Source organism: Oncorhynchus tshawytscha, linkage group LG09 (genome assembly GCF_018296145.1).
Source record: "Oncorhynchus tshawytscha isolate Ot180627B linkage group LG09, Otsh_v2.0, whole genome shotgun sequence".
Classification (NCBI taxonomy): domain Eukaryota; kingdom Metazoa; phylum Chordata; class Actinopteri; order Salmoniformes; family Salmonidae; genus Oncorhynchus; species Oncorhynchus tshawytscha.
The window spans coordinates 26,504,350-26,525,872 of NC_056437.1; the positions used below are offsets into that span (position 1 = coordinate 26,504,350).

The 21,523-nt window shown below is 41.2% G+C and overlaps 1 protein-coding gene across 2 annotated transcripts in view; it reads left to right on the forward strand.

Moving 5' to 3' along the window:
• The window catches only part of LOC112257660 (E3 ubiquitin-protein ligase RNF128), a 37,711-nt gene extending 16,875 nt beyond the window's left edge, over positions 1-20,836 (forward strand). The window contains exons 1-7 of one of the 2 annotated variants that reach the window (XM_024431408.2): positions 6,578-7,157; positions 12,416-12,663; positions 16,205-16,276; positions 18,064-18,146; positions 18,283-18,379; positions 18,558-18,747; positions 19,280-20,836. In XM_024431408.2, the coding sequence (XP_024287176.1) occupies positions 6,734-7,157; positions 12,416-12,663; positions 16,205-16,276; positions 18,064-18,146; positions 18,283-18,379; positions 18,558-18,747; positions 19,280-19,389 (1,224 nt within the window). In that variant the 5' untranslated portion in view covers positions 6,578-6,733 and the 3' untranslated portion in view covers positions 19,390-20,836. Of the gene's footprint in view, positions 1-6,577; positions 7,158-12,415; positions 12,664-16,204; positions 16,277-18,063; positions 18,147-18,282; positions 18,380-18,557; positions 18,748-19,279 lie in introns of those variants that run through there. The other variant, XM_024431407.2, reaches the window with a different exon arrangement.
• The last annotated feature ends 687 nt before the right edge of the window (positions 20,837-21,523 follow it).

Below are 21,523 nucleotides of genomic sequence, written 5' to 3' on the forward strand. Positions count from 1 at the left end.
CTTGAGTAAGGCAGCTTCAAAATGCAGGTGTTTCAGCCTAGCTCAGCGCTTTCTGTTGTGAAGGGACAGCCAGTGGAAAATACAGAGTGTAGGCGTTGGTAATCTTCTCTAGTTGTGCAGTGATTAGCTCTGGTGTTCTGTAACTGATTGGGGACACTACGTCACCGCAGAATCTATAGGGAGAGCTAGGCAATTCAAGCCCCATTGGGTGCTGTCATAGATTTACATGAGAAGTGCCCATCCAAGAAGGCTCAAGGTCATTGGCCACAGCTAAAATGAGATCAAATAAAATAAAACAATAAAATCATATTTTATTTGTCACATGCGCCGAATACAACAGGTAGACCTTACAGTGAAATGCTTACTTACAAGCCCTTAACCAACAATGCAGTTAATAAAAATAAGTGTTCAAGTATTTACTCAAATAAACATAAGTAAAAAATAATTAAATTAAATACTAAATTAAAATAAAGAAAAATAGAAAAATAACATCATTAAGGAGCAACAATAAAATAACAGTAGCGAGGCTATATACGGGGGGTACCGGTACAGAGTCAATGAGCGGGGGCACAGGTTAGTCGAGGGAATTGACGTAATATGTACATGTAGGTAGAGGTAAAGTGACTATGCATGGATAATAAACAGAGTAGCAGCAGCGTAAAAAATGGGAGTAGGGGGGATGCAAATAGTCCAGGTAGCCATTTGATTAGCTGTTCAGGAGTCTAATAGCTTGGGGGTAGAAGCTGTTAAGAAGTTTTTTGGACCTAGACTTGGCGATCCGGTACCTCTTGCCGTGTGGTAGCAGAGAGAACAGTCTATGACTAGGGTGGCTGGAGTCTTTGACAATTTTTTGGGCCTTCCTCTGACACCACCTGGTATGGAGGTCCTAGATGGCAGGAAGTTTGGCCCCTGTCATGTACTGGAGAGACTCCTTCCCCTCCAGGAGACTGTCAAACAATATGACAACACCACCCCAACAGGTGTTGCTGGGCAGCTTCAATGTGGTGCTCTTATTCTTCTCACTTTGCTTGGTGAGGTAGATTGCTGCTATAACTTGATGACCCTTCACATACCTAACCATTTCCTTAGCTCTCTTGTAGAGTGTATCCATTGTTTTCAGTGCCATGATGTCCTTGAGGAGCAGAGTCAATGCATGAGCAGCACACCCAGTGGGTGTGATGTGAGGGTAGGACTCCTCCACTTTAGACCAAGCAGCCTTCATGTTCACAGCATTGTCTGTCACCAGTGCAAATACCTTCTGTGGTCCACGGTCATTGATGACGGCCTTCAGCTCATCTGCAATGTAGAGACCGGTGTGTCTGTTGTCTCGTGTCTGTGCTCTTGTAGAATACTGGTTGAGGGGCGGAGATGATGTAGTTAATTATTCCTTGCCCACGAACATTTGACCACCCATCAGAGATGATTGCAATACAGTCTGCTTTCTCTAGGATTTGCTTATCCTTCACTTGAACTCTGTTGAACTCTGCATCCAGCAAATGAGTAGATAAAGCATGTCTGGCTGGAGGGATGTATGCTGGGCAAAGAACATTCAGAAATCTCTTCCAATAAACATTGCCTGTGAGCATCAGAGGTGAACCAGTTGCATACAGAGCTCGTGCAAGACATTCATCAGCATTTGTCTGACTACCTTCCTCAATTGAGTCAAAAAAACTTCTGATTCAAGGAGAACCATGAGCTGTTGCTATTGATAAGGTGTCTGATTCAACATTTCCACCTCGAATAGAAGTAGAGGGACTTTTGTCAGAGGTTGCTTGTTGTGAGCACTGAGGCAACTTTATGCACTTGGCCAGATGATTCTGCATCGTTGTTGCATTCTTCACATATGTTTTGGCACAGTATTTGCAAATGTACACAGCATTTCCTTTTACATTAGCTGCAGTGAAATGTCTCCACACATCAGATAGTGCCGTGGCATTTACCTCTAAAGATTAGAAAACAATTGTCAAAAAACCCCAAATACAATTTCATGTAGAGATAAATAGTTAAGTAGTTAGATTAAACAACTCACTTGTAAGATACATGTTTTAAAATGAAACATGTATGGAAACAGGTAAATTAACACTCCTCAGTTAGCAGGATCAAGCAAGCTAAAACCCACATGGTAGCAAAACTAACTAGCAGAAATTGTTAACAAGTTAGAAATTATTTAAACACACTTTGCTGTAGGCTACTATGTATTAGTTAACATGTCATAAAATATATTCACCCCACCCAGTATTGTAATCAAAACTTACCAGAAAGCATGTAGTCCTTGTCTCAGACAGTGTAGTAGTTTGGGCTCAATAGCATCTCATTAGTGTGCAAGATCTTGAGAATCAGCTCTACATGTGATGGAAGAATGCACTCGCTGCACATGTGATGGAAGAATGCATTGTGTATGCAGAGGGTTGCAATTCCAATGAATTGGGAATAGTTTCACCAAAATATGCCACAAGACCTAGAATTGCCTTATGTGTATCCCACAAAAAAAAGTTCACTGTTATAAGCTAACTTTTTTGATGAATTTAAGCAGAATTCCCAAAATTCCAAGCTTAACTTCCCATGGAAAATTTCCATCCCCTTTGCAACCCTAGTTGTTACCTACCTTTACCACCTGGGGGCAGCCCGTCAGGAAGTCCAGGATCCAGTTGCAGAGGGAGGTGTTTAGTCCCAGGGTCGTTAGCTTAGGGATGAGCTTTGAGGGCACTATGGAGTTGAATGCTGAGCTGTAGTCAATGAATAGCATTCTCACAAAGGTATTCTTTCTGTCCAGGTGGGAAAGGGCAGTGTGGAGTGCAATAGATATTGCATCTTCTGTGGATCTTTTGGGGCGATATGCAAATTGGAGTGGGTCTAGGGTTTCTGGGATAATGGTGTTGATGTGAGCCATGACCAGCCTTTCAAAGCAGTTCATGGCTGCAGACGTGAGTGCTACGGGTTGGTAGTCATTTAAGCAGGTTACCTTAGTGGTCTTGGGCACAGGCACTATTATGGTCTACTTAAAACATGTTGGCATTACAGACTCGGTTAGGGACAGGTTGAAAATGTCAGTAAAGATACTTGCCAGTAGGTCAGCGCATGCTCGGAGTACACGTCCTGGTAATCCATCTGGCCTAATGAATGTTGACCTGTTTTTAAAGGTCTTATTCACATCTGCTACGGAGAGTGTGATCACACAGTCATCTGAGCTGATGCTCTCATGCATGCTTCAGTTTTTCTTGCCTTGAAGCAGAGAAGTTATTTAGCTCATCTGGTAGGCTCATTGTCGCAGCTTTGTAGTCCGTAATAGTCCTGCCACATCCGACGAGTGTCATAGCCAGTGTAGTACGATTCAATCTTAGTCCTGTATTGATGCTTTGCCTGTTTGAAGGTTCGTCGGAGGGCATAGCGGGATTTCTTATAAGCTTCCGGGTTAGAGTCCCGCCCCTTGAAAGCAGCAGCTCTACCCTTTAGCTCAGTGCGGATGTTGCCTGTAATCCATGGCTTCTGGATGGGGTATGTACGTACGGTCGCTGTGGGGATGACATCATCAATGCACTTGTTGATGCAGCCAGTGACTGTGGTGTACTCCTCAATGCCATCGGAAGAATCCTGGAACATATTCCAGTCTGTGCTAGCAAAACAGTCCTGTAGCTTAGCATCTGCGTCATCTGACCACTTCCTTACTGAGCGAGTCACTGATACTTCCTGTTATATCTACCTTAGCTTTGATTGGACTGATCATATCAACATCATACTTTCAAAATCTTAGCTCGGCAAGCAGTCATCATCATGAATCACGTTGACAATCTGCTGGCAAATCCTTCTCAATCCTTGTCATATGAAGAGAAATCATAGATAAAACGTGTCGGTGCTCAGCGGCCATTGGACGTAAACATTTCACAAGTCGGAAATTCTACTTTAAAATGTTTATTTTTTATTGATATACTTTTTTATTTAACCTTTATTTAACTAGGCAAGTCAGTTAATTACAAATTCCTATTTACAATGACGGCCTACCCCGGGCCAAACCCAGACGACGCTGGGCCAATTGTGCACCGCCACATGGGACTCCCAATCACGGCCGGATGTGATACAACCTGGATCGAACCAGGTACTGCAGTGACGCCTCTTGTACAGAGATGCAGTATGTTAGACCACTGCGCCACTCGGGAGCCCAACTAATGGTTTGGTAGGAATCAGTGGCTAACGGCAAACGTTGCAAAGCAATCAATATTTTGCTTCCTCTGCCTGCTATTCAGTGGATAGGGTGTGTGGTTCAAGTCTGGGTTTAAGGATTTAAAACATTTGTCTGAAAGGGTCTCTTTTCCAAGCTTAAAAGGATAAACATTCACACGGAACACCATGGGACAGTAAAGGTTGAATACATTGGCCATGCTGTCAATCCAGCATGACTTCTGCCGCTTTCAAAACAACTGGAAACTAAAAACTCAGATTTCAGTGAGTTCAGAAAAACTCTGGGGAAAAAACGAGGCTGACTGGGAAAATAATTTTGAACGGTCATCCAACTCGGAATTCCAAGTCGGGAACTCGGGCCTCTTTCTAGAGCTCCGACCGGAAGATCACTGACGTCATGATTCAACCTTATTTTTTTCTGAGTTTCCGGTTGTCTTGAAAGCACCATAAATCCAGAGAATGCCAGACTTTGATGACAAAATTTGCCCTCAAGAAAGGCCAGCGCACCACCTTCCTGTTCAAGTGAGCACAGCACAAGTTGAGTCCAAAAATGTATTGTATGCTGCTGCATAAATGATGTAATATGCCAGGGCGATATGTATACTGTAGCTAATAAAGTAATATTAAGTGTACGTTGTGTAGTAAGCTGTTAGTAGCTCACCCTAATAATTTGGTCTATTTTCCCATCTTAATTTTGCTTACTGCTCTGACTTGGTGGTGCACATGTAGCCTATAGCCTGTTTTAGAGAAATGTCATCATCGAATATTGTAAGAGCTTTCATTGTCTGCTTATATGCCCCCTTTATTTATCCTAGGGTTCTGACTTGGTGTACAGGGAGAATACTGTAAGAACAGCCCATGTTCTGAATTCTGTCGCTGTACATTTCAAAAATGCTGAACAAATACTACGACTATGTCGGTCCTAGCTCGCTGTCTTAATCAAAATGATGGATTGCCTCTTATCCGCTCGTCGTCCCCTTATGCCATAGTTTGTACATCTCAATTGTCAGTAGAAACAAAATTTGTTTAAGCAAGTCATCCATATCAGCAATGTTTTTTTAAAGGCAGTAAATTAGTCTGAATGAACTGTTTTGCTGCCAAACAAGGCTCTGCTGATAACCAGGTGTAGCAGTGATAAGGATTCATCCCATGGTGCTGAAAATAAATCTCTGCTGTTGGGATAGCTTTATGTAGTTCCTAACAGTTTGTGGTCCCCGTTATAGTGCAATTAATGTATTGTTTAGTTTTGTATACTGGCTTTGCTGGTATGTATTAAAAAAAAAAATTCTGGAGTTTACCCAACCAAGATGTACATGCTAAAATTGCTACTGGATCGACTACTCACACGAATCCTCTTAGGATCCCTCCCCCTTGACCCATTGTCTACTTTCTTTACTGCCTCAGCATATGACACCCTCTGCACTATAGCGTTAGACCCATGCCTCGTAGCGCCACTTTCAAACATAACATCCCTAATATGGCACTACTTTAACTAAAATGAAAAACAAAAAGGCAATTAAAACTTGTTGTATAATTAATGAATATGATTTGTTTGTTTAGGATTCCTGGCAATGTAATTTTTTGTATGTATGCTTGTTTGCATGTGACTATTCCTCTTGTTTGTTGATATTTGTTAATAAAAATAATAAAAAATAAAACATGACATCCCTACCTGTTTGCCCCTCCCACCTATCTGTTTCACGTCTCAGGTAGGCCTAGCCCGCGAAAGTCAGCATGGACAGAATACAATAATGGACTATTATTTGCCATATTCTAATAATTATCATGTGCCAACGGCCAGTGCCATGTTGCATCTTGTACTCCTGTAGATCTGAAATAATTGGATAGTTAAACTTGCCAGCCAACCAGAAAAGCAAGACGAAGCAATTCAGGCATTTTTGAAAGTCATTACAAACAAAAATTTATTTTTCAAGCAGTATGTATTTATAATTCAATGTTGAGTGAAGCCTTATAGTTATGTGATGACATCAATTATTTGGCAATCATTTATTCGAAAACACAGTTTCCATCATAATTTGTCGCAATTAAGAAAGTTCGACCAAATAAACATGCACTCCTGTCGAACGAATAAAAATGTTGTCGATCTTAAGAACATATCTCCTTTCTGTCGTTTCATTACACATCTCAATGTTTATTTTTTTGTTTTTGTCGAATAAACGTGGGTCAATGGAAACCTGTCTATTATTGCAATGTTCAATCAATTACTGTCCTTTCAGCAACATAGGCTACGGCCTAGCCTAACATCAGTAAATTTGCAAGCATTTTATCGTTAACATTGTTATTTCGCCGTAAATAACCATCGAGGTTTGGTTTAAATGTGTGCTTCTCCTTTAAGCTTTGGAGATGGGAGTGTACTACTCAATTTGACCTCGACGAAGAGGACTGTTCGACTTCAAACTAGTTCACCTGTCAGCGGCGTCTGACATTATATTCCTAGTTACACTGCAACTTTTTTTTATTTTTTTTAAATCTCATACCTTTTATCGACTGTTGAACGCGGAAAGGCACTATAGAAACCCCCGTCGTAAACAGGATTATGGAACCTTTAGCGAAACGGTATCTATTGTCATGGCTGTTTGTGGCTTCAAGTCTTCAGGTGACGAGTTTGCATTTTGCGGATGCGACTTACATATGTACAGCCTACCTGAATGTGTCGTTTATCGATTCTGTAAACAACGAAACCGTATGGCGACAAGAGGAAAGCGGACTATATGGACAACAATCTCCTAAAGTCACAGTGATGGGCGACGTGTATTTACCTGATCCGATTTACAGTTGCGAAAGTAATACTTTTTATGATGTACCCAGTGGGTCAAAGGGCTGGATCGCCTTAATTCAACGCGGCCAACTATGTTCTTTTTCAGAGAAGATCAATGTTGCGGCCAGTAAAGGAGCTATTGCTGCTGTAATTTTTAATGATCTTGGTACAGACAATCGAGTCATCCAAATGTCGCACCCAGGTATGTAGCCTACATCAACATTGGCAACTCGGCTATATATTAGCCCATAGACGTTATTAACTACCTTGAGCGTCTTCACGAAGGTTCCTTTGTCCGGAGGAGTTTTGTTATTAAGAGCCCCGACACTCGTTCTGGAAGTTAAAATGCATCGCTTGCGGTACGGTTTTGGAAACATATGGACTATATAAGCGATAAATAATAATACAAACAAAAAGATTAAATGACTAATCACATTTTCATAGGATTAATGTTCCACCCTGTCATATCTCAGTTTACAGCGCTTGTTTACGTAAAACAGGCGTAAAACAGAGCTCACCTGTGCTAATGACCTAGCATGATCGAACACCTGTGTGTAAGGGTAACTGGGGAGGAAGTGTAGTTCGTCAGCTTTGTGTATGGATCTGTGCAAACATGTTACAGTGTACCTTTTTAACTTATTATTTCTCGCTGATATCTTGTGACATCACAAGCGATTGTTATTAACGTTTCTAAACGACAGAGCGTCGGAATTGTAGTTAGCATGGTCCCACTGGTAATCGGTGTTTATAACTGACAACTCTTAAATATGCACTACGCAAAAATCGCTCCGCAATATCCTGGTTGCTAAAATTATAATTGTCACAAACGGATTTACAAAAATTGCAAGTGTAGTGTAGAGAATCATTGTACCATCTAAACCGCTGTGAAATATATATATATTTTTATAGCCAAAAATATTGTAATTTCAGCTGTTTAAAGCTGGTGTACAAAACCGAAAGTACAAGACGAAAAAACGAAACTTAAGAACGGGAAGCATATAAATATCGCATATAGAACATATCTACAGCTTCTTTTAACTTGCTTGCAATTAGAATGAAACGTTATATAACTCGCTCTATGTGAATGTGATCCAGTCACCCAAAAAGTTAAATATTGCAGAATGCTTGGTTAATGCCTTGGGTTCTGGAGAACAACTCTACATGTGTTCCACTTCATTCACTCAATACTTTTTTTTCTTTTTTAAATGAAACGATCTCATAGCCTAATGGTCAAGACACGTTGGTTGATTTTAGATTAAAACTGAAACCGCAATTAACCTTGTAATATTTAGTCCCTATGAACTGTACAGTGACTCTGCTAATTTAGGGAATATGGACAACATTTATGAAATGTTGTTTCTGTTTGGATGAGTTGGTTGTCAGAAACGAGGGGCCTCTGTTCTAGTGTGATAAGGTTTGAAGTCAACTGTGTGTAAACATCTAAATAGTACTGTACTCAGAATTATAATTAAATTCTAGTGAAGTACTTGTTAACCTAAAAAAAGTAAGAAACATTCCAAGTTGACATTGTTGGCTAAAACAATTGAGTCTTGTTCAACGTCGCTCATCTGTGCTTGACTGGTGTAAGCTTTATGCACCAGTTGTCATTTTCAATTTAGATCATTTTCATTGTGTTGAATCCAACTAGAAATTAACATTAAGTCCTAACACTTGCTGAGACGGGCTGGATGACAACCTGTGTAATGGATCATTCTATTGTTTAAAACTCTGAAGATGTGTGCTTTCACAGAGAACAATACACATTGACACTAATATTCCATAACAAGTGGAGTTTGTCTACACATGAGGATCCGGACAAGAAAATCATCACGAAATCGTCTGGAAAACCCTAACTGTGTGACCTACTAACTCATAAGTACCACCATCTAAAGATAGGAGACTCACGAACACTGCTCTACGACATCCGCAAGCTTTAGGAAGTCGTCTGAACTCTGTCACGGATGTCCTCATTTCTCACAAAACTGACCCTCTAGACCAAACCGTTGGAGCTTCAAACTCATGTCACCAATATCAAAAGGGAAGACTCACAAACACGAAGGTGTCTGTTCTGCTCTATGATGCACACGAAAGTAACCCAGTACCGGGCTGTAAAAATTGCAGGAAGTTCATATGGGGTAAAATGTGCCACAAATAACATGACCAAACATGGTTCTAAAATATGAATTTCTTTCCCCCTGAGTTTTCTTATCTCATGGATATAGAACAGACACTTCAAAACCTTAACCTAATTTTACATATTTTTTATTTAACCTTTAACTTATGATTCATTTACAAAAAAACTGACGTAAAGGCCAAATTAAATGTTTCATCGAATACATTTTATATACACTGCTCAAAAAAATAAAGGGAACATTTAAACAACACAATGTAACTCCAAGTCAATCACACTTCTGTGAAATCAAACTGTCCACTTAGGAAGCAACACTGATTGACAAATTTCACATACTGTTGTGCAAATGGAATAGACAACAGGTGGAAATTATAGGCAATTAGCAAGATACCTCCAATAAAGGAGTGGTTCTGCAGGTGGTAACCACAGACCACTTCTCAGTTCCTATGCTTCCTGGCTGATGTTTTGGTCACTTTTGAATGCTGGCGGTGCTATCACTCTAGTGGTGGCATGAGACAGAGTCTACAACTCACACAAGTGGCTCAGGTAGTGCAGCTCATCCAGGATGGCACATCAATGCGAGCTGTGGCAAGAAGGTTTGCTGTGTCTGTCAGCGTAGTGTCCAGAGCATGGAGGCACTACCAGGAGACAGGCCAGTACATCAGGAGACGTGGAGGAGGCCGTAGCAGGACCGCTACCTCCGCCTTTGTGCAAGGAGGAGCAGAAGGAGCACTGCCAGAGCCCTGCAAAATGACCTCCAGCAGGCCACAAATGTGCATGTGTCTGCTCAAACGGCCAGAAACAGACTCCATGAGGGTGGTATGAGGGCCCAGCGTCCACAGTTGGGGGTTGTGCTTACAGCCCAACACCGTGCAGGACGTTTGGCATTTGCCAGAGAACACCAAGATTGGCAAATTCGCCACTGGCGCCCTGTGCTCTTCACAGATGAAAGCAGGTTCACACTGAGCACGTGACAGACGTGACAGAGTCTGGAGACGCCGTGGAGAACATTCTGCTGCCTGCAACATCCTCCAGCATGACCGGTTTGGCGGTGGGTCAGTCATGGTGAGGGGTGGCATTTCTTTGGGGGGGGCCGCACAGCCCTCCATGTGCTCGCCAGAGGTAGCCTGACTGCCATTAGGTACCGAGATGAGATCCTCAGACCCCTTGTGAGACCATATGCTGGTGCGGTTGGCCCTGGGTTCCCCCTAATGCAAGACAATGCTAGACCTCATGTGGCTGGAGTGTGTCAGCAGTTCCTGCAAGAGGAAGGCATTGATGTTATGGACTGGCCCGCCCATTCCCCAGACCTGAATCCAATTGAGCAAATCTGGGACATCATGTCTCGCTCCATCCACCAACGCCACGTTGCACCACAGACTTTCCAGGAGTTGGCGGATGCTTTAGTCCAGGTCTGGGAGGAGATCCCTCAGGAGACCATCCGCCACGTCATCAGGAGCATGCCCAGGCGTTGTAGGGAGGTCATACAGGCACGTGGAGGCCACACACACTACTGAGCCTAATTTTGACTTGTTTTAAGGACATTACAAAGTTGGATCAGCCTGTAGTGTGGTTTTCCACTTTAATTTTGAGTGTCACCCCAAATCCAGACCTCCATGGGTTGATAAATTTGATTTCCATTGATAATTTGTGTGATGTCAGCACATTCAACTATGTAAAGAAAAAAGTATTTAATAAGAATATTTCATTCATTCAGATCTAGGATGTGTTATTTTAGTGTTCCCTTAATTTTTTTGAGCAGTGTATATACCCACACACAGTTGAAGTCGGAAGTTTATATACACTTAGGTTGGAGTCATTTAAAACTAGTTTTTCAACCACTCCACAAACTTATTGTTAACAAACTATCGTTTTGGCAAGTCGGTTAGGACATCTACTTTGTTCCTGACAAGTAATTTTTCCAACAATTGTTTACAGACAGATAATTTCACTTATAATTCACTATCACTATTCCAGTGGGTCAGAAGTTTACATACACTAAGTTGACTGTGCCTTTAAACAGCTTGGAAAAGTATGTCAGGGCTTTAGAAGTTTCTAAAGCACCTTCAGTGCCTCTTTGCTTGAATCATGGGAAAATCAAAAGAAATCAGCCAAGACCTCAGAAAAATTGTAGACCTCCACAAGTCTGGTTCATCCTTGGGAGCAATTTCCAAATGCCTGAAGGTACCATGTTCATCTATACAAACAATAGTACGCCAATATAAACACCATGGCACCACGCAGCCGTCATATCGCTCAGGAAGGAGACGTGTTCTGTCTCCTAGAGATGAATGTACTTTGGTGCGAAAACTGTGTTATCAATCCCAGAACAACAGCAAAGGAGCCTGTGAAGATGCTGGAGGAAACAGGGACAAAAGTACCTATATCCACAGTAAAATTAGTCCTATATTGACATAACCTGAAAGGCCACTCAGCAAGGTAGAAGCCACTGCTCCAAAACCACCATAAAAAAGCCAGACTACAATTTGCAACTGCACATGGGGACAAAGCTTGTACTTTTTGGAGAAATGTCCTCTGGTCTGATGAAACAAAAATAGAACTGTTTGGCCATAATGACCATTGTTATGTTTGGAGGAAAAAGGGGGAGGCTTTCAAGCCGAAGAACACCATCCCAACCGTGAAGCACGGGGGTGTCAGCATCATGTTGTGGGGGTACTTTGCTGCAGGAGGGACTGGTGTACTTCACAAAATAGATGGCATCATGAGCATACTTCCAAAGTTGTGGCAAAATGGCTTAAGGACAACAAAATCAAGGTATTGGAGTGGCCATCACAAAGCCCTGACCTCAATCCTATAGAACATTTGTGGGCAGAACTGAAAAAGCGTGTGTGAGCAAGGAGGCCTACAAACCCAACTCCGTTACACCAGCTCTGTCAGGAGGAATGGGCCAAAATTCACCCAACTTATTGTGGGAACCTTGTGGAAGGCTACCCAAAACGTTTCACCCAAGTTAAACAATTTTAAAGGCAATACACTAAGTATTTGGTAGCATGTCATTGGCTCAATGACTGGAAGTCAATGGGAACAGCTAGCATGTCATTGCGCTAGAAGCAATGGACCCCCCCACCATTGCCACCACTGCTGGAGGAAAAAATACTATGGGAAACACGGATACTTTGCAATAGATATGTTTTGACATTAAATTACACCATATTCATACATTGCTCGTTAAATATTTTTGATAGACACATTAGGCCTATAGTGAAATTCAGTTGAGGGCTCATGGGGGAATATTTAAGGCCCAGCCTGTATATGTGTCAGAGGATAGTGTGATGTTTCCTCATACTTTGTTTTCCCCCTGGTTACAGGAACAGAAGGTATGGTCGCTATCATGATTGGTCACCGACGGGGCATGGAGATTGTTGAGCTAATCAGGCAAGGGATTCCGGTCTCGATGACTATTGAAGTGGGTAAGCAGCATGGTCCCTGGATGAGCCACTACTCGGTCTTCTTTGTCTCCATCTCCTTCTTCGTGGTAACAGCAGCCACTGTGGGCTACTTCATCTTCTACTCAGCTCGCCGCCTCAACAGCGTTCGTCTACAAAACCGCAAACAGGTCAGTCTCCAGTCTCTCGAACAATGATGACAATTATTTACCCTGAATTATATATGCAGGGCTCCCTTATGAAAGAGACCCTGGTCTCAATGGTTACTCTCTTGTTTTAAATAAAGGTCAAATCAAACAATTCAGTGGTTTGTGATGAAACAGAATACTGCAGCACTATCACCTTTTGATCTGTAGAACAATATGACTGGGGAAATTCCACTGGAAACTTTGTTGTTTTCCTTTCCTGCGTCAAACATACCTTCTCTTATGTGTGTGTTTCAACGAACTGGAAACATTATGGAACTCTTAGTGGGGCTACACAGTTTGGGGTGTGTCAGCATTCCTCAGCAATACAGAGGGAGTCAGGCGAAACTAAAATAAAGAGAACATTTCCTGTTGAGTCAGTGTCTGACTGCTCATCTATGTAGAGGTGATTCATATATATATATATATATATATTACTGTTAATAACTTGATTGTTGCATGACACGGATCCAGCCAACCAGAGAACCCCTGGACAGCAATGTATCTTATTATAATTGTTGTTTTCCTGTTTTCTGCCTTTGGGATCTTGTGCTTTAGCTTCTTTCTGAAATCTGTGTTTGGATAGAGCGGCAGTGAGTTTCCCTTCTAAAAGGCATGGTAGGAGTCCTGACTTGTACTAGTTTTCTTTCAGATGGTGACAAGATCCCACCTTGTGTTTTGTCTTTTACAGTTCCCTTACAGCTTTGCACATGTTCTTTGTCTGCAGGTGTCTGTCCCAAGCAGCTTGTTTAATTGTCTCTTTATATTCTTTAACACAAGAACCCTGCAGGAAAAAGGAAAAGTTTCTTTGTCAAAGGTTTTGTCAGATTGTATTCACCGAGTGTAACTGAACTGTCGGGCTTATATGGTGGAGAAACGTTTACTATGGGAAGAATGCTCAGTTCCACTCAATGGTAGCGTTTCCAAAAAACCTTTGAACCTGCTGCTGCGCAACAAGTATTTCCACTTCATCTGATTGGATCTGGGCTGTTATGCAAGGTAAAACCACTCACGTGAACAGGCCCATGGTTTTCAAAGTTACAGTACTTTTCTCAGCACTGTTTACTCCTGCATATAGGGGGTAACCTTGACTTTGAAGACTGACTGGTCTCAAGTGCTTGCTTGCAGGCTCTGTTTACTTATTAGCAGTATACCACGTATTGTCCTTGCTTCATGATCACTCCCAGAAGCAGTGAAGCTGTGTGTTGTCTGAAGCACCCGGTGGTCTAAGGGGTGTCTGTTCACGTGGCTGATTATTCAATGCTTTCTGCAGGGAGGCTGGGTAGACAGACTGATACAGAGAAGTGTATTTTTGAGTGGGTAGCTGAGCAGTTAGAGCAGAGCTGACTTCGCCCACTGAGCTAGGACCTTATGCTCAGAGGGCACAGGGCACCATTGTTCAGGCCGTAATCATATGCAAAACTCTAGGTTCGTGCTTGCCCTGTGAACTAGAATGACCGCAACTTGCCTCCCTCAAATCTACATATCGGTCAAGTGAACATGCAACAGTATTCAATTTAATATCTGCCCCTTTAAGGATTATGAAGAATGTTGTCAAGCATCAAAACCATCTGTGCCATGTTAGTCTTTGATATCCAAAACCAAACTCTTTTCTACGCTGAACAAAAACACTTCCTGTTGCGAATATGTTGGCCCAGTGTTTCATCAGCTGAAATAAAAGATCTCAGAAATGTTCCATACTCACAAAAAGCTTTATTACTCTCATTTTGTGCACAAATTTGTTTACATCCCTGTTAGTGAGCATTTCTTATTTGCCAAGATAATCCATCCACCTGACAGGTGTGGCATATCAATAAGCTGATTAAACAGCATGATCATTACACAGGTACACCTTGTGCTAGGGACAATAAAATTATTGTCACACAACACAATGCCAAAGATGTCTCAAGTTTTGAGAGAGCGTGCAATTGGCATGCTGACTGCAGGAATGTTCACCGGAGCTGTTGCCAGAGAATTGAATGTTAATTTCTCTACCATAAACTGCCACCGACAACGTTTTAGAGAATTTAGCAGTATGTCCAACTGGCCTCACAACTGCAGACAACGTGTAACCACACCAGCCCAGGACCTCCACATCCGGCTTCTACACCTGGGGGATCGTCTGAGACCAGCCACCCGGACAGCTGATAAAACTGTGTTTGCACAACTGAAGAAGTTTTGCCGAAACTGTCTCAGGGAAGCTCATCTGCGTGCTTGTCATCCTCACCAGGGTCTTGACCTGACTGCAGTTTGGTGTCATAACTAACTGTGAAAATGCTCACCTCCAGCATGCCAGTGGCCATTGAAGAAGTGTGCTCTTCATGGATGGTTTTAACTGTGCCGGGCAGATGGCAGACAGCGTTTTATGGTGTTGTGTGGGTGAGCGGTTTGCTGAGGTCAACATTGTAAACAGAGTGCCCTGTGGTGGTGGGTTATGGTATGGGCAGGCATAAGCTGTATCACCCATTGAGCAGGTTTGGGATGCTCTGGATCGACATGTACTACATCGTGTTCCAGTTCCCGCAAATATCCAGCAACTTATTACAGCCATTGAAGAGGAGTGGGACAACATTCCACAATAAACAGCCTGATCAACTCTCTGCGAATGAGATGTCGTACTGCATGAGGCAAATGTTGCGCACACCAGAAACTGACTGATTTTCAGGTCCATGTCCCTACTTTTTTTGTTTTTGTATCTGTAACCAACAGATGCATATCTGTAGTCCCAGTTGTGAAATCTATAGATTATGGGCCCAATGAATTGACTGATTTACTTATGAACTGTAACTCAGTATATTTTTGTTCAGTGTATATCACAGAAAACATCTACATAATGACATTTTCCAGAGAATCCTCAAAGCCAATATTGACCCTGACTCATCCTCTGTCTCCTAAATCCCCTTACATAACGTTGATTCTTCCTGTGTACAATTGTGCACATTTTGTCTTGTTGCCATGGGGAGGCTGCATGAGCACAGAGCGAGTAGTCCATAATTGTGTATGTACAATATGTCCAAAGCATGATTTTATTGTATTTCCCAAATTATAGTTTTAGAATTGAATCTGTCAGACTGTCCCTCCAGGATTATTTATGCCTAATACGAAAAGTCCCTGATCTACGTAAATCTGCTGTTTTGCCATCCTATATGCAAGCTGATGTAACGTTTCCAATACATGATCTCAGAGGAACGGCTTAATGACACAGGCATGGGCTCCTCTAATGAACGCTCTGCTTCTCCCAGATCACCCATGTTCTCTAACATGACCTCGTCGCATACGGTTCTCCTGCTCCTTGTTATTTCAGTTGTTTCTGGTCACAGTATAGGAAATATTTTTTTTTTAATTTGTTTGCTTTGTTGTTGCATTCTAGTTATTACATAGTGATGTTTTTCAGTTGTCCACCCACGTAGTGGGTTGCTGAATGTGTTTTGATTTAAATTAGTTGTCAGAGGAAGCAGATGAATAATGTAATTTAAACAGTAGCCTGCTCACGTTCTAATACTGAACACGTTCTTCTCGCCAACAGAAACGTCTCAAGGCAGAGGCCAAGAAAGCCATTGGTCAGCTGCAAGTCCGGACTGTGAAACGGGGAGATGAGGTGAAACGGGGAGATGTTTAAGTATAATACGGATGTGTTGGTTATTATGCATCACTTTGAGGATCATTTGAAAAATATGGTTGTTTCAAACTGGTAACATAGGGCATACGCAATTTTTACTGATGTGTGTTGTATGGTTCTTGTTCTGAGGACATGCAGAGTATTGTAAGCTTCTGTTTTAACCCATTACTCAGACTACTGCACATTTTAAACAATTTTACTTTGTTGGTCTACATATGGGGAAGTGACTGTCTGTTTGTTCCACCCCCCCCCCAAACCAAACCATGGTGATCAGTATCAAATGCAATGTTCAGTTCTTGAAAAATTCAATGGTTGCCTCAGACCACAGGCTCTTATGAAGACTACATACATGTATGCTCAGTGTCACTACTAGGGCTGTTGGGGTGATGTATTACCGTCAATGGTAGTACCCTAATGACCATCAGGTCCTAATGGCCTGGTACTCAGGGCTCTATTGTCCCTCTAACCACTCTGACATCAATGCAAAAATTTATCAAAACAGTATCATCACCTCACCTCACTGCGATGATCAGTTTGAAACGGAGTGTAAAACATGGTCATTGTGGATCTTTTAAAGCTTAACACAACAAAATGGACAATGCTTTCTAAGGTGGTGATTCATTCAGAACACCCATATGCATATTGGAGCTTATGCATAGGCTTATGAGCCAAAGTTGTGCTGTTATACAATACATAGCCCATTACAAATGGCAGGGGAAAAAAACATAAAACTGATTTAAGATGTCTTTGGCACATTGTTTAATTTTGAGAGTATAGGCTAGACCAAATGTTAGTAATTGCCTATGAGTATGGACTGGTTACCTTATGTTAGGCTCCAAACCTTCTATCCATGAGTCTGGGAGAGAAGTTAAAGCCCTAGGCGAGGCTGTTGGTTCATTGATTGTGCAAGGCGGCTTACAATTATAGTGAATTTGTATATGATTTTGAATAGCCCAGTAATAGCTCCTTGAATAGTGTTTAACGTGTGGAGGGAAATAAGTGTTCTTGTATTTAGCACATCTATGCTATAAAACCAAGAATAGTTTGATGGCTGAAAATATTATCACTTGATGAGAACAGCTGTGCATCCTGAGGTAAGGAATGGAGCTAAAGCTTTTTTTTCTTACTTTCTCAAATCATCAATAGCCTATAGTCGCATCATTCAGCCCATATATGTTTTGATATAAGGTTTGTATGATTCACAACTAAAGTTGCCAAGTAACTCTAAATATAGTATATAGGACCTGTTTCAAATTAATACTTTTATGCTCAACATAGCCACTTCATATGCTCACTTGCGCCGGAATATCCTTTCTATTTAATTCAGCTAAATTCAATTATATACTTCTTACTATAAAATAATGGCAAGGGACTTAAAAGCATATCTTGTCAGCTAAATGAACAAGCCTACAGCATGGAGCATAGACAGATACCAACATGCAGTAGATCAACTTATATTCTGTTCTTCTAAAATACATTTTCATATCTTAATGTTTCTTTAGACCCGGCTAAAATAAATACTGGATTTATTGTGAAGGTGTATATTAAATTGATTTATTAGACGTTTTAAATGTAGATGTTCCAAAGGCGCACATCAGTGGCTTGAATGCAGCTTGTATGCGTGAAAGGCCTGGAGATGCAAAACTTGTTTATGTTTAATTAATGGTCATTTACCGTGAGACCTGCTGTCTTTTGCATGACAACCAGCTGACAAAATGTCATGACCACCCTAGTCACTACAATATATTTTTGAACATGTTTTTCAGGAGACTGGGCCTGATGCTGACACCTGTGCAGTGTGTATTGATGCTTACAAGTCTGGCGACGTGCTGACCATCCTCACCTGCAAGTAAGTGCCTAACTGCAGTGGCTTGTTGCTAGTTTAATATTGTCACATCGAGTACAGTAGGCCTACCCCTGTCTGCTATTACAATTCCCTTAATTTTGTGATGTCATCATGATTCTTGTTTGTTTTTTGTTTCCAGTCATTTCTTCCACAAGACCTGCATTGAGCCCTGGCTATTGGAGCACAGGACATGCCCCATGTGTAAATGTGACATCCTTAAGGCCTTGGGAGTAGAGGTAGGCAACTGTATCTTGCATCATGTCCTCTGCATTACCCTGTACTTTGAAATAACCTTTGCCTGTCATTCACTGAAGTTCTTGATTAAACAATATTTACACTGCTAGTGCCATTGTCTAAGGAGAATATGAAACTTGTCAGTGATGCTAGTCAGTCCACCTGTATCCCCCTGAGTAGCAGCCGGAGGAGGAGCATACCAGTCATCAAGTAACCATGACTCCAGACATGAGGTCCTACCCTAGCATCCCTGTCCCAGATGACACCCGCAGTGAGACAGCCTCCTCAGGCTATGCCTCCTCAGGCTATGCCTCCGTACAGGGCACAGAGAAGCACAGCAGCCCAGCAGACGAGACCAACACATTTGAGAGTAAGACACAGCATTCACATTCGGAGGCAAATTATTTTGATGAAGTCTTATAACATCACATAAATAGCTTTGAGAGCTTTTTCTATAGACATAAGGGGGACTACTGTAGTTCAGTTGGCAGTGGTGCTACTTTGTGCATGGTCTTTAGAAGATGCAGGCTTTTACATTACTGTGATAAAGCCGCAACCCTGCTCAAGACATATTGTATGAATTTTGCTCCCATGGTTTTTAAATGCTAGTGGTTAGATATTCCCGTTAATGAATTTCAGACACTTTTTTTTGTCTAGTTCGTTTGATTGCTGCAAGTAGATATCAATGAGTCCACTACAAAGTCTATTCCTGATCAAACAACCACTATTGTTACTGTCTGGTGCTGAAGTGCCTCTGTTTCCCTCCTCTTTAGCTTGCTTATCCATTGACCTCTGTATCAGCCATTGTGCCAAAATAAATATTGACCAGCAGCTTGGTTCTTGTACGGTTTGCTAGCAGCACTTATGAGGCTTGACTGACTGTAATCATGTTTGTGTTGCAGCGTTGGGGCACTATCCTGACCCTGGGTCAGTCCAGGTGGCCATCCAGCCCCATTATGACAACCTGGCCTTCGAGGGTGACTCACAAAACCAACTGGAACCCCGGACATGAACAGCATGCTCACTCCAAGCACTGGAGCATGGCTAATGGGACTTGCACCACAATCAATTACATTCAAAGATGTTTCCTGTGGTCATGAAGCAAGTGAAACCAGGAATGTGGGCCTGAGATTATTCATAGGAAAAGAGGCCTCAACCTACCTATGCATGTCAGTTTAACATTAAATTGATGAGGCAATTCTTTGATGCACTTACCACTAAGTTAGGAAATTGTAATGTTCACTCTTGTTCAAGTCCAGTTTAATTCCGATTGAATTTAATTGTACGTTTTAATGATTTATTTGATTACGTTTGAGGTTTAATTCCTTCAGTCAATGGATCAGTTAGTTACATATTTTTACGTGTTTTTTATAGCTAATTTCACACCCACAGTTTACTGGGATTAGACTACTCTCCATGTGTCTGTTTTTAATGGGGTATTATAGGTGACAGTTCTCATGACAATGAAAGTTTGAGGTGATATGCAAATTCAGTTTCAAAGACCCTTACATTTAGAAACGTACAATAATGCAGTAGTTAGTGTAAGGCATTTTCTGATAAGATTTACAGCTTTGAAAATTACTTTGACAGCAAGCACACTGCTATACAAAGCTCAGTTTTACCTATTGTATGTGTCTAAGCATAGGATGTTAGTGTCTCTACATACCTTGGTTTGCCTTGTCTAGCAGAGGAGCGCATAAGATTATGTGAGGAACATTCCAGTTTCAAAATATAGATTTGTCTCATTGTTGCTAATTGAATGTACATGTGAATTTGGTTTGCCACTTGTTTGAGGTAAATTCCAAAATGAGGGACTGCTTCCTCCTTCTGTATGCTTGTGACATTACAATTACTTAGGTGCCCTGGCACACACCCCTGCCCAGCGCTTCCTGATCTGTACCTGTAGCTACATGTCTTTTTTTTTTTTTTGTCTTATGAGTTTGATGCATTTTAGGAGTAGTATTTTAACTTGGAAATACGGAGTCTTGGTATGGGAGTAAGAGCATCTATTTAAACCCCCTGGCTTCATGCAAATATTTGTACATGTTTCAGTAACTACCTGTGCTTTTTGGGTGTGTACCTTAATGATTCACCAGTGAAAGATATATTCCATGCCATCCTACTTTAATAGAAAAATGCAATGAGTTCACTGTCTTCTCAACTAGATTGTGCATGCACTTCACATTAATTAGTTCATTTAATGTCAATACATGTCTCAGGTTTTAAACACAAAATTGGTCTTAACCTTGTTCAGCCTTTCCAGAGTAAATGTCTTAAGTATTTTTGCTTAAATAAGGGACAAAGGTTAATTTTATTTTACTCAGTTATGTGGGAAATGTACTAAACTGGTATATATTAATAAAATACTTATTGTAAATACATTTGTTTGATCAAAATATTGCTTAGTGCTAATTTGTTCATTTTGTTTGTAAAGGGGATTAAAAATGTTCTGATCTTCATTCACTAGTGATGCAATTAATTGTTAGAAAAGGTCATGCTCACCTCACAGTTTGAGACCTCTGGAATTCTGTGGGAAAAAAGTGAATTGGGAAAATGGGCAGGGAAGGGTAATGGCATTTTAGTGGTATTTGCCCTGTAGGCTGTTATTTAATTTTTCTAATTTTAATGCAAAAATGAGGGATATTATTAGTATTCATAGTGTCAGTCAATTATATCAGCTGCACTTCACCTTAGACTACATTCTTGTCGGTGTTGTGTTTGAGACCACCTAAAGCGAGATGGATTCAAAACAAAGACTGGAGGAAATCGAGTCCATTTCAAGACCATGATTGGAATTATTTGTCAAATCGTCACAATAATAAGAATTCAAAATGTCCAGTATTTGTGTTCATATTTCAGAACATGGATTCTTTGGACATTCAGAATAGGAAAACATTGCTTGCTGAGGGACAACAGAGACACTATAAACTCTTACTAACCCAAACAATGGGCCTTCTGGTACTTCAGAGAAGGGCTAAGGGTTTATTAAAAAATTATAATTAAATTATTTTCAATGACGTTCTGATTTAATCTCTTCTGTTTTTGGTAGAAAGGTTTAACACTGAAGAGAAAATATCCAATCAAGATTTTTCTTTGCTGGTCTCTGGGGAGATAAATCTAGCTAGCTAAGTCAGCCATTGGCTAGG